Source organism: Dendrobates tinctorius, unplaced genomic scaffold (genome assembly GCF_039654945.1).
Source record: "Dendrobates tinctorius isolate UK_male_01 unplaced genomic scaffold, ASM3965494v1 ptg000353l, whole genome shotgun sequence".
Lineage (NCBI taxonomy): Eukaryota > Metazoa > Chordata > Amphibia > Anura > Dendrobatidae > Dendrobates > Dendrobates tinctorius.
In genome coordinates, this window is record NW_027362019.1 from 1520797 (window position 1) to 1533879 (window position 13083).

General features: G+C 51.5%; 1 protein-coding gene across 4 annotated transcripts in view; it reads left to right on the forward strand.

The window, feature by feature from the left end:
- Positions 1 to 13083, forward strand: part of TPM2 (tropomyosin 2) — a 103928-nt gene that overhangs the window by 25622 nt on the left and 65223 nt on the right. For all 4 annotated transcript variants that reach the window (XM_073562489.1, XM_073562491.1, XM_073562490.1 and 1 more), the window contains exon 2: positions 2990 to 3115. In XM_073562489.1, the coding sequence (XP_073418590.1) occupies positions 2990 to 3115 (126 nt within the window). The remainder of the gene's footprint in view (positions 1 to 2989; positions 3116 to 13083) is intronic.

The following is a 13083-nucleotide window of genomic DNA, read 5'->3' on the forward strand; positions in this document are numbered from 1 at the left end:
GATGTCTGGTGTGTCGGGGTGATGGGTAAGGGATACAGTGCATCTCTGGTGTATCTGGGTGAGGTGTAAGGGATACAGTGGATGTCTGATGTGTCGGGGTGAGGTGTAAGGGACACAGTGGATCTCTGGTGTGTCGGGGTGAGGTGTAAGGGACAGAGTGGATCTCTGGTGTGTCGGGGTAAGGTGTAAGGGATGCAGTGGATGTCTGGTGTGTCGGGTTGATGGGTAAGGGATACAGTGGATCTCTGGTGTATCTGGGTGAGGTGTAAGGGATACAGTGGATGTCTGGTGTGTCGGGGTGAGGTGTACGGGATACAGTGGATCTCTGGTGTGTGTGTGGGTGAGGTGTAAGGGATACAGTGGATGTCTGATGTGTCGGGGTGAGGTGTGAGCTATACAGTGGATCTCTGGTGTGTCGGGTTGATGGGTAAGGGATACAGTGGATCTCTGGTGTATCTGGGTGAGGTGTAAGGGATACAGTGGATGTCTGGTGTGTCGGGGTGAGGTGTAAGGGATACAGTGGATCTCTGGTGTGTGTGTGGGTGAGGTGTAAGGGATACAGTGGATGTCTGATGTGTCGGGGTGAGGTGTGAGCTATACAGTGGATCTCTGGTGTGTCGGGGTGAGGTGTAAGGGATACAGTGGATCTCTGGTGTGTCAGGGTGAGGTGTAAGGGATACAGTGGATGTCTGCTGTGTCTGGGTGAGGTGTAACGGATACAGTGGATCTCTAATGTGTCGGGGTGATGTATAAGGGATGCAGTGAATGTCTGGTGTGTCGGGGTGAGGTGTAAGGTATACAGTGGTTCTCTGGTGTGTCTGGGTGAGGTGTAAGGGATACAGTGGATCTCTGGTGTGTCATGGTGAGATATAATGGTTTCAGTGGATCTCTGGTGGGTGAGGTGTAAGGGATACAGTGGATCTCTGGTGTGTGGGGGTGAGGTATAATGGTTTAAGTGGATCTCTGGTGGGTGAGGTGTAAGGGATACAGTGGATCACTGGTGTGTCAGGGTGAGGTGTAAGGGATGCAGTAGATCTCTGGTGTGTCGGGGTGAGGTGTAAGGGATGCAGTAGATCTCTGGTGTGTCGGGGCGAGATGTAAGGGATACAGTGGATCTCTGGTGTGTCGGGGTGAGGTGTAAGGGATATAGTGGATCTCTGTCGGGGTGAGGTGTAATGGATACAGTGGATCTCTGGCGTGTCGCGGTGAGGTGTAAGGGATGCAATGGATCTCTGTCGGGGTGAGGTGTAAGGGATGCAGTGGATCTCTGATGTGTCGGGTGAGGTGTAAGGGGTACAGTTGATTTCTGGTGTGTCGGAGTGAGGTGTAAGGGATACAGTGGATCTCTGGTGTGTCGGGGTGAGGTGTAAGGGATGCAGTGGATCTCTTTTGTGTCGGGTGAGATGTAAGCGATACAGTGGATCTCTGTTGGGGTGAGGTGTAATGGATACAGTGGATCTCTGTCTGGGTGAGTTGTAAGGAATGCAGTGGATCTCTGGTGTGTCGGAGTGAGGTGTAAGGGATACAGTGGATCTCTGTTGTGTCGGGTGAGGTGTAAGCGATACAGTGGATCTCTGTTGGGGTGAGGTGTAAGTGATACAGTGGATCTCTGTCGGGGTGAGCTGTAAGGGATACAGTGGATCTCTGTCTGGGTGAAGTGTAAGGAATGCAGTGGATCTCTGGTGTGTCGGGGTGAGATGTAAGGGATGCAGTGGATCTCTGGTGTGTCGGGGTGAGGTGTAAGGGATACAGTGGATGTCTGATGTGTCGGGGTGAGATGTAAGGGATGCAGTGGATCTCTGTCGGGGTGAGGTGTAATGGATACAGTGGATCTCTGGCGTGTCGCGGTGAGGTGTAAGGGATGCAATGGATCTCTGTCGGGGTGAGGTGTAAGGGGTACAGTTGATTTCTGGTGTGTCGGAGTGAGGTGTAAGGGATACAGTGAATCTCTGGTGTGTCGGGGTGAGGTGTAAGGGATGCAGTGGATCTCTTTTGTGTCGGGTGAGGTGTAAGCGATACAGTGGATCTCTGTCGGGGTGAGGTGTAAGGGACACAGTGGATCTCTGGTGTGTCGGGGTGAGGTGTAAGGGATGCAGTGGATCTCTGTTGTGTCGGGGTGAGGTGTAAGGGATACAGTGGATCTCTGTTGGGGTGAGGTGTAAGTGATACAGTGGATCTCTGTTGGGGTGAGCTGTAAGGGACACAGTGGATCTCTGGTGTGTCGGGGTGAGGTGTAAGGGACACAGTGGATCTCTGGTGTGTCGAGGTGAGGTGTAAGGGATACAGTGGATCTCTGTCGGGGTGAGCTGTAAGGGATACCGTGGATCTCTATCTGGGTGAGGTGTAAGGAATGCAGTGGATCTCTGGTGTGTTGGGGTGAGATGTAAGGGATGCAGTGGATCTCTGGTGTGTCGGGGTGAGGTGTAAGGGATGCAGTGGATCTCTGGTGTGTTGGGGTGAGGTGTAAGGGATGCAGTGGATCTCTGGTGTGTCGGGGTGAGGTGTAAGGGATGCAGTGGATCTCTGGTGTGTCGGGGTGAGGTGTAAGGGATGCAGTGGATCTCTGGTGTGTTGGGGTGAGGTGTAAGGGATGCAGTGGATCTCTGGTGTGTCGGGGTGAGGTGTAAGGGATACCGTGGATCTCTGGTGTGTCGGGGTGAGGTGTAAGGGATGCAGTGGATCTCTGGTGTGTCGGGGTGAGGTGTAAGGGATGCAGTGGATCTCTGGTGTGTCGGGGTGAGGTGTAAGGGATGCAGTGGATCTCTGGTGTCTCGGGGTGAGATATAACGGACTCGCAGTATAGTGATGAATATACACCTTACTCGTGTCCTCTGCAGGTCCACTGTGTCCCCCTCAGTCACATCCATCCCCCCATCCTGAGCGACCCGCCTTTCCCCTGACCTCTCCTGCGCTGGACGGCCCGGACCCCGCACACAGTAGAGTGATATTTCATATTGAAGAGACTGATGAAATGTTTGTGTCCCCGCAGCTGGAGGAAGAGGTGATGGCAATGCAGAAGAAGGTGAAGGGCACAGAAGAAGAGGTGGAGAAGTACTCTGAGGCCGTGAAGGAAGCACAGGAGCGTCTGGAACTGGCCGAGAAGAAGGCCGGCGACGTAAGTCCTCTGCTGATGTATACAGCTCCCTGATCAGTGCTGTGACTGGGGGAGAAGGAGCCTGATGCTAAATTTCTACCTGAGACTCCCCCCTCCCCCACATTCATGTTGATCAGATATATGGACCCTTATAGCATTCTAAATCCTATAAAGGCGTACGCGATGTTCCCCCCTTATGTAGTAAGGTCCCCCATCCTTGGCCCGCTCCAGGTGTTTACGTCCTTCCTGGTTTATATAATCTCCTATCCTGGTGTATATATCCCCCATCCTGGTATATATGTCCCCAATCCTGGACTCCTTCCTGATATAAATATAATATATATATATACAGTATACAATTTATATATTCCCAACCTGGGATCCCTCTTGCTATAAATGTCCTCAGTCCTGGTATATACATACTACCGTTCCAAAGTTTGGGGTCACCCAGACAATTTTGTGTTTTCCATGAAAATTCATACTTTTATTAATCAGATGAGTTGCCAAATGAATGTAAAATCTCGTCCAGACATTGAGAAGGTTCGAAAAAAGATTTTTATGTGAAATAATAACTTTCTCCTTCAGACTTTGCTTTCGGCACAGAATGCTCCTTTGCAGCAATTCCAGCAATGCAGACCTTTGGCATCCTAGCAGGTAATTTGCTAAGGTAATCTGGAGAAATTTCCCCCCATGCTTCCAGAAGCCCCTCCCACATGTCGGTCTGGCTTGATGGGCACTTTTTGCACCATACGGTCAAGCTGCTCCCACAACAGCCCAATGGGGATGATATCTGGTGACTGCGCTGGCCACTCCATTACAGATAGAATACCAGCTGCCGGCTTCTTCCCTAAATAGTTCTTGCATAATTTGGAGGTGTGCTTTGGGTCATTGTCCTGTTGTAGGATGAGATTGGCTCCAATCAAGCGCTGTCCACAGGGTATGGCATGGCGTTGCAAAATGGAATGATAGCCTTCCTTATTCAAAATCCCTTTTACCTTGTACAAATCTCCCACTTTAGCAGCACCAAAGCAACCCCAGACCATCACATTACCTCCACCATGCTTGACAGATGGCGTCAGGCACTCTTCCAGCATCTTTTCAGTTGTTCTGCATCTCACAAATGTTCTTCTGTGTGATCCAAACACCTCAAACTTGGGTTCGTCTGTCCATAACACTTTTTTCAATCTTCCTCTGTCCAATGTCTGTGTTCTTTTGCCCATATTAATCTTTCTCCTTCGTCTCATTGGGGGACACAGAGACTGTGGGTGTGTGCTTCTGCCGTCTGGAGGCCGACACTAAGTGTACAAAAAAAGAGTTAGCTCCTCCTCCGCCGCATACACCCTCGCCCCTAGGCCGGGCGTAACTCAGTTTTTGCTTAGTGTCTGATGGAGGCACACGCAGTCTGGAGTTCCAGACTAGATTTTTTTTTTTTTTTTTTTCCCTTCCCTTTTTTCTATGAAGATAAGATAGGGGCGACGGATCCTATAGAGAGGATCCGATCTCCCCAAATCACCAACGGGCGACCACGTGTGAGTAACCCTCCACGTGTCCTCTCCCGCACCGAGGACAGAGCCCACCCCCCCCCCCCCCCCTTGCACGGCGGATGGTCCTGCTCACCTTTTAATATATGGGGGATCCGCTCCTGGAGCGCACCGCAAGTTGGCGCTGGTGAGTAGCGGTAGCTAGGGCGTTGCACCCGGGCTCCGCACGCCGCGTGTATCGGAGCCGCTGCAAACGCGCGAAGCCGCGCGCCGACTTCCGGTGGTAGCCGGAAGTCCCGCCCGCTGACTTCCGGTGGTAGCCGGAAATCCCGCCCGCTGACGCGGCGGTGGCGGCGGCGAATGCGGAGACGCGCGATATAGGTTCCGGAGAGACTTCCGCCCTAACACCTCGCATCCACGCAGGGGTACTGCGGACAGGAGCCGGTGGGTGAGTGTAACTCCGTTTGGAGAACCACGCTGCTTGTCAGGGAAGAGGTTACCCTCCTCCTCCTTCTACTCTGCCTTCAGCCTGTGCAAGTATGTCTGCCAAAGGGAAAGCTCACTCTTTCCTTTACGCGGTTTGCGTGTCCTGTGGGGTCAGGCTGCCAAAGGCACAGGCGGGTAAATATTGTGAAGCCTGTGAGTCGGAGCGCGCCCAGGAGCCCCCCACTGTTTCTGAACCCAGGGGTCAGGACCCCCCGGAATGGGCGGTGTCCTTATCGCAGTCTATGCTGTCCCTTACAAGGGCAATTGAATCCCTTCAGGGCCCGGGCAGGAACAGGGAGGGGGGTCTGCCAGCGGAAGAGAGCTCGTCCTCGTCTCAGGACCCTCCAACCATTAGAGGTCGCTCCAGTACCAGGCAAGCTCATATCAAGAGGGTTCGTTCCCCGTCGGCCGGACCCTCCGGGGCTTCGGCGGCGGGTATTAGGGCATCCCGTTCCCCGTCACTGAGCTCTGGGAGCGATCAGGATGAAGGAGAGGAGGAAGAGGCCTGGAATCTAGAAAGTCTGGGGTTCCAGGATTCGGTGGACAGTCTCATTGAGGCAGTCAACCAGACATTAGAGATCGAGGACGATGTGCCCACAGTCTCAGGTCACAAGGTCTCTTTTAAGAAATCCAGGCGACCACATAGAAGATTTGCCACGCATCCGGAGTTTGAGGAGCTAGTCCAGAAACATAGAGATCACCCGGATAAGCGTTTTGCTATGCAAAAAGCGCTGCAGGCAAAGTATCCGTTTCCCCCTGAGCTCCATAAGGCTTGGGTAGAGTCGCCAGTAGTGGACCCTCCGGTATCACGTTTAGCATCAAGATCGCTATTGTCGATACCCAGTGTTTCCTCTATAAAGGACCCAACTGATCGCCTCATGGACGGGCTTGCCCGCTCGGTATATGAGGCAGCAGGGTCGGCTCTGGCCCCCTCCTTTGCGGCGACTTGGGTGGCTAAGGCCATGGTTTCGTGGGGGGACGCTCTGTATAAGGCCCTCCAGGACAGGGATCTCCCCGCGGAGGTCTTAGAGGTGGCAAATCAGATGTCAGGAGCAAGTGATTATCTTGTCAGCGCCTCACTGGACGCGGCCGAGTGCTCGGCGGTGGCGGCGGCGAATGCGATCGCCATTAGGCGTGCATTATGGCTGAGACTGTGGAAAGCGGATTCTATCTCTAAAAAATCCTTAACCTCATTGCCGTTTCAGGGCAATCGACTGTTCGGTGAGAAGCTGGATAGGCTTATCTCAGAAGCCACAGGGGGGAAAAGTAGTTTCCTTCCGCAGCAGAGAAGTTGCCCGGCTTTCAGGCAAACGCAAAGGCGTTTTCGACCCTTTCGTAGCCCCTGGGGGGGGACTTCGGCCAGGGCGTACTCCTCCGCAAACGATGGCCAAAGTAGGGAAAAACAAGTCTCTTACAGGGCCAATCCGCTGGGTAGAGGCCGAGGCCATTTACCCAGAGCGAAGGGGGCCAAGCCCCAAAAGCCTCCAGCTAAATGACTGGAGGCACTCCGTACCTACGGACGACAGAGTGGGCGGACGCCTACTAAGGTTCAGCCACGTTTGGGTCGCAGTGACACGCGACACTTGGGTGGCAGAACTTGTATCGTCCGGGTACAAGATAGAGTTTGTCGGACGGCCACCTCAGCGATTCTTCCGTTCGCGACTTTCCAAAACAGATTCGCAGGCGGAGAGTTTGTTACAGGCTGTAACATCGCTACAGCACAAAGGGGTCATCGCCCCAGTGCCGCAGGGCGAAGAGTCGCAGGGGTTTTACTCCAATCTTTTTTCGGTCCCCAAAAAAGACGGGACTGTAAGGCCGGTTCTGGATCTAAAGATCCTAAACAGATTCATCAGGGTCAGGCGATTCCGGATGGAATCCCTCCGCTCGGTCATTGCAGCCATGGATCCAGGGGAATTCCTGGCCTCAATCGATGTGCAGGATGCATATCTGCATATTCCGATATTCCCCCCACACCAGAGGTTCCTGCGATTTGCGATCGGAGGACGTCACTTCCAATTCGTGGCTCTGCCCTTCGGTCTGGCCACTGCCCCCAGAGTCTTTACAAAGATAATGGCGGTGGTTATGGCCATCCTGCATGCACGGGGCATAACGGTGTTACCTTACCTGGACGACCTTTTGGTAAAGGGGCCGTCGTTTCAGGAGTGCCAGGACAATGTCAGTATTACTCTGGATACCCTGGCCCGTCTGGGCTGGCTGATCAATTGGAGCAAGTCGTCTTTGGTTCCAGCCCAAAAAATCGTGTTCCTGGGCATGATTTTCGACACCTCCCGGGGGCTGGTGATCCTCCCTCAGGACAAGGCGCAAAAAATCAAGCAAGGGATACGGAACCTTCTACAGCCGGGCTCCAGATCCATCCGGTATGGCATGAGTGTTTTGGGCAGAATGGTGGCGGCGATAGAAGCAATCCCGTTTGCCCAGTTCCATCTCCGTCCGCTTCAGCATGCGCTCTTGACAGCATGGGACCGGAGGCTGCTGTCTCTCAGTCATCGGTGCAAGTTGTCTCCGCTGGTACGGGGTTCACTCCGGTGGTGGACTCGCGACTCGTCTCTGGTCCAGGGGAAACCCTTTCCCCCGGAACAATGGTTGGTGGTGACGACCGATGCAAGCCTGCAAGGTTGGGGAGCAGTTTTTCCAGAGTCACATAGCCCAGGGGCGGTGGTCCGTTCAGGAGATAGTTCTCCCGATCAACATTCTGGAGATACGGGCAATACGATTGGCCCTACAACATTTCCAGTGTTTCCTGAGACACCGGCCGGTGCGCATCCAGACGGACAATGCTACAGCAGTAGCATATGTCAACCATCAAGGGGGCACGCGCAGCCAGGCAGCCATGCGCGAGGTCGGACTGGTACTACGTTGGGCGGAGAAGAACCGCGTGGTAATTTCAGCGGTGCACATTCCAGGAGTCGAAAACTGGGCGGCAGATTTTCTCAGCCGACAGGGGGTCGCGGCAGGGGAATGGTCCCTGCACCCCGAGATCTTTCAGCAGATCTGCCAACGGTGGGGGACACCAGACGTGGACCTTATGGCATCCAGAGAGAATGCCAAAGTACTAAGGTTTGTCGCTCGATCCCTCGATCCGCAGGCAATCGCAGCAGACGCGCTGGTGCTCCCGTGGAGCCAGTTTCGTCTCCCGTACTTGTTCCCCCCGCTGCCGCTGCTTCCAAGAGTTATCAGGAAAATAAGGAGAGAGAAGGTTCCAGCAATTCTGCTGGCCCCAGACTGGCCCCGGCGGGCCTGGTACGCAGATCTGGTCCAATTAGTGGTGGACGTACCCTGGCGTCTTCCAGATCGGCCGGGTTTACTGTCCCAAGGGCCGATCTGCCATCCGAACTTAGGGGCCCTGTGTTTGACGGCGTGGCCATTGAATCTTGGCTGTTAACACAGGCAGGATTCAGACGCGATGTGGCGGCCACGATGGTGAGTGCCCGAAAGCCTTCCTCGGCGAGGGTGTATCATCGAACTTGGGAAGTTTTCTTCCGTTGGTGTAGGGATCGTGAAGTGGCTCCTCTGGTTTTTTCGATCCCCAACGTACTGGCTTTTCTACAGGCAGGGCTGGACGCAGGGTTGGCCCCGAGTTCCCTCAGAACGCAAATCTCGGCCCTGTCGGTACTTTTCCAACGAAAAGTCGCTTCCGTCTGGCAGGTTAGGACGTTTATGCAGGGGGTCGCACATTTAGTACCCCCCTATAAGGCGCCGACGGAATCATGGGACCTGAACTTGGTGCTCAGAGCCCTTCAGGAGGCCCCTTTCGAACCATTGCAAGAGGTCTCCTTACCTTACCTGTCCAGAAAGGTCGTTTTTCTAGTAGCCATAACGTCTATTAGGCGGGTTTCGGAATTGGCGGCCTTATCTTGTAAACCACCGTTCCTAACCTTTTATAAGGATAAGGTAGTTTTAAGGCCAGCTCCCCCCTTCTTGCCGAAGGTTGTGTCTGCATTTCATATCAACGAAGACATCGTTTTACCCTCGTTTTGCCCGGCACCGGTGCACAGGGTAGAGAAGGCTTTACACACCCTGGATCTGGTAAGAGCTCTTAGGAGGTATGTGACAAGGACGGCGCCATTCCGCCAGACAGACGCTCTATTCGTGGTTCCAGAGGGACGGCGGAAGGGGCTCGCTGCGTCCAGAGCGACTTTGGCCAGATGGGTTCGCCTGACGGTCCAAGAAGCTTATCAAATCAGTGGCATGCCGGTTCCGGCAGGGATCAAGGCTCACTCGGCACGGGCAGTGGGTGCCTCATGGGCACTACGACACCAGGCTTCAGCGGAGCAGGTATGCAAAGCAGCTACCTGGTCCAGTTTACATACGTTTGTCAAACATTATAACGTACATACCCAGGCATCCTCGGATGCAAGCCTGGGAAGAAAGATTCTCCAGGCAGCAGTTGCGCACCTCTAATCAGGGGCGCAAATTAGCAGGGATTGGGTGAGCTAAGATCCCGCCCAGAGGACTGCTTTAGGACGTCCCACAGTCTCTGTGTCCCCCAATGAGACGAAGGAGAAACATGGATTTTTGTGAGTACTCACCGTAAAATCCTTTTCTCCGAGACGCTCATTGGGGGACACAGCACCCACCCTATCAGCCAGTTGGCATTTACTTATTTTGAGTTTTACAAATCCTTGTACAAGGTTTAGGGTGGCCCCCTTTTTCAGACATATAGTTTCTTGCCTGAGTTTAAGTCGCGTTCTCCTACTGCTTATGCACTAAACTGAGTTACGCCCGGCCTAGGGGCGAGGGTGTATGCGGCGGAGGAGGAGCTAACTCTTTTTTTGTACACTTAGTGTCGGCCTCCAGATGGCAGAAGCACACACCCACAGTCTCTGTGTCCCCCAATGAGCGTCTCGGAGAAAAGGATTTTACGGTGAGTACTCACAAAAATCCATGTTTTCCTTTTATTAGCCAGTCTCAGATATGGCTTTTTCTTTGTCACTCTGCCCTGAAGGCCAGCATCCTGGAGTAGCCTCTTCACTGTAGACGTTGATTCTGGCGTTTTGCGTGTACTATTTAATGAAGCTGCCAGTTCAGGGCCTGTGAGGCGTCGATTTCTCAAATTACAAACTCTAATGTACTTGTCTTGTTGCTCAGTTGTGCAGCAGGGCCCCCCACTTCTCTTTCTACTCTGGTTAGAGTCTGTTTTTGCTCTCCTCTGAAGAGAGTAGTTCGCACCGTTGTAAGAAATCTTCAGTTTCTTGGCAATTTCTCGCATGGAATAGCCTTCATTTCTAAGAACAAGAATAGACTGTCAAGTTTCACATGAAAGTTCTTTTTTTTTTCTGGCCATTTTGAGACTTTAATGGAACCAACAAATATAATACTCCAGATTCTCAACTAGCTCAATGGAAGGTCAGGTTTATAGCTTCTCTAATCAGCCAAACTGTTTTCAGCTGTGCTAACATACAGTACTTGCACAAGGGTTTTCAAGGGTATTCTAACCATCCATTAGCCTTCTTACACAGTTAGCAAACACAAAGTACCATAAGAACACTGGAGTAATGGTTGTTGGAAATGGGCCTCTATACACCTATGAAGATATTGAATTACAAACCAGACTTTTGCAGCTAGAAAAGTCATTTACCCCATTAACAATGTATAGAGTGTATTTCTGAATCATTTAATGTTAGCTTCATTGGAAAAAACTGCTTTTCTTTCAAAAATAAGGAAATTTCTAAGTGACCCTAAACTTTTGAACGGTAGTGTATGTCTCCCATCCTTGGTTCCTTACTGGTATATATGCCCCCATCCTTGGTTCGTTCCTGGTATATATTTCCCCATCCTGGGCTCATTCCTGGTATATATGTCTCCATTCTGGGCTCCTTCCTGGTATATATGCCCCCATCCTTGGTTCGTTCCTGGTATATATTTCCCCATCCTGGGCTCATTCCTGGTATATATGTCTCCATTCTGGGCTCCTTCCTGGTATATATGTCTCCAACCTTGCTTCCTTCCTGGTATATATGTCTCTATCCTTGGTTCCTTCCTGGTATATATGTCTCCATCCTTGGCTCCTTCCTGGTATATATGTCTCCATCCTTGGTTCCTTCCTGGTATATATGTCTCCATCCTTGGTTCCTTCCTGGTATATATGTCTCCATCCTTGGTTCCTTCCTGGTATATATGTCTCCATCCTTGGCTCCTTCCTGGTATATATGTCTCCATCCTTGGCTCCTTCCTGGTATATATGTCTCCATCCTTGGCGCCTTCCTGGTATATATGTCTCTATCCTGGCCTCCTTCCTGGTATATATGTCTCCATCCTTGGCTCCTTCCTAGTATATATGTCTCCATCCTTGGCTCCTTCCTAGTATATATGTCTCCATCCTTGGCTCCTTCCTGGTATTTATGTCTCCGTCCTTGGCTCCTTCCTGGTATATATGTCTCCATCCTTGGCTCCTTCCTAGTATATATGTCTCCATCCTTGGTTCCTTCCTGGTATGTATTTCCCCGTCCTTGGTTCCTTCCTGGTATGTATTTCCCCATCCTTGGTTCCTTCCTGGTATATATGTCTCCATCCTTGGCTCTTTCCTGGTATGTATTTCCCCATCCTGGGTTCCTTCTTGGTATATATGTCTCCATCCTGGGTTCCCTCCTGGTATATATGTCTCTATCTTGGCCTCCTTCCTGGTATATATGTCTCCATCCTTGGCTCCTTCCTAGTATATATGTCTCCATCCTTGGCTCCTTGCTGGTATATATGTCCCCATCCATGGCTCCTTCCTGGAATTTATGTCTCCTTCCTTGGCTCCTTCCTGGTATATATGTCTCCTTCCTTGGCTCTTTCCTAGTAGATTTGTCTCCATCCTGGGCTCCTTTCTGGTGTATATGTCTCCATCCTTGGCTCCTTGCTGGTATATATGTCCCCATCCATGGCTCTTTCCTGGTATGTATGTCTCCATCCTTGGTTCCTTCCTGGTATATATGTCTCCAACCTTGCTTCCTTCCTGGTATATATGTCTCTATCCTTGGTTCCTTCCTGGTATATATGTCTCCATCCTTGGCTCCTTCCTGGTGTATATGTCTCCATCTTTGGCTCCTTCCTGGTATATATGTTCTCCATCCTTGGCGCCTTCCTGGTATATATGTCTCTATCCTGGCCTCCTTCCTGGTATATATGTCTCCATCCTTGACGCCTTCCTAGTATATATGTCTCCAACCTTGCCTCCTTCCTGGTATATATGTCTCCATCCTTGGTTCCTTCCTGGTATATATGTCTCCATCCTTGGTTCCTTCCTGGTATATATGTCTCCATCCTTGGTTCCTTCCAGGTATATATGTCTCCATCCTTGGTTCCTTCCTGGTATATATGTCTCCATCCTTGGCTCCTTCCTGGTATATATGTCTCCATCCTTGGCTCCTTCCTGGTATATATGTCTCCATCCTTGGCGCCTTCCTGGTATATATGTCTCTATCCTGGCCTCCTTCCTGGTATATATGTCTCCATCCTTGGCTCCTTCCTAGTATATATGTCTCCATCCTTAGCTCCTTCCTAGTATATATGTCTCCATCCTTGGCTCCTTCCTGGTATTTATGTCTCCGTCCTTGGCTCCTTCCTGGTATATATGTCTCCGTCCTTGGCTCCTTCCTAGTATATATGTCTCCATCCTTGGTTCCTTCCTGGTATGTATTTCCCCGTCCTTGGTTCCTTCCTGGTATGTATTTCCCCATCCTTGGTTCCTTCCTGGTATATATGTCTCCATCCTTGGCTCTTTCCTGGTATGTATTTCCCCATCCTGGGTTCCTTCTTGGTTTATATGTCTCCATCCTGGGTTCCCTCCTGGTATATATGTCTCTATCTTGGCCTCCTTCCTGGTATATATGTCTCCATCCTTGGCTCCTTCCTAGTATATATGTCTCCATCCTTGGCTCCTTGCTGGTATATATGTCCCCATCCATGGCTCCTTCCTGGAATTTATGTCTCCTTCCTTGGCTCCTTCCTGGTATATATGTCTCCTTCCTTGGCTCTTTCCTAGTAGATTTGTCTCCATCCTGGGCTCCTTTCTGG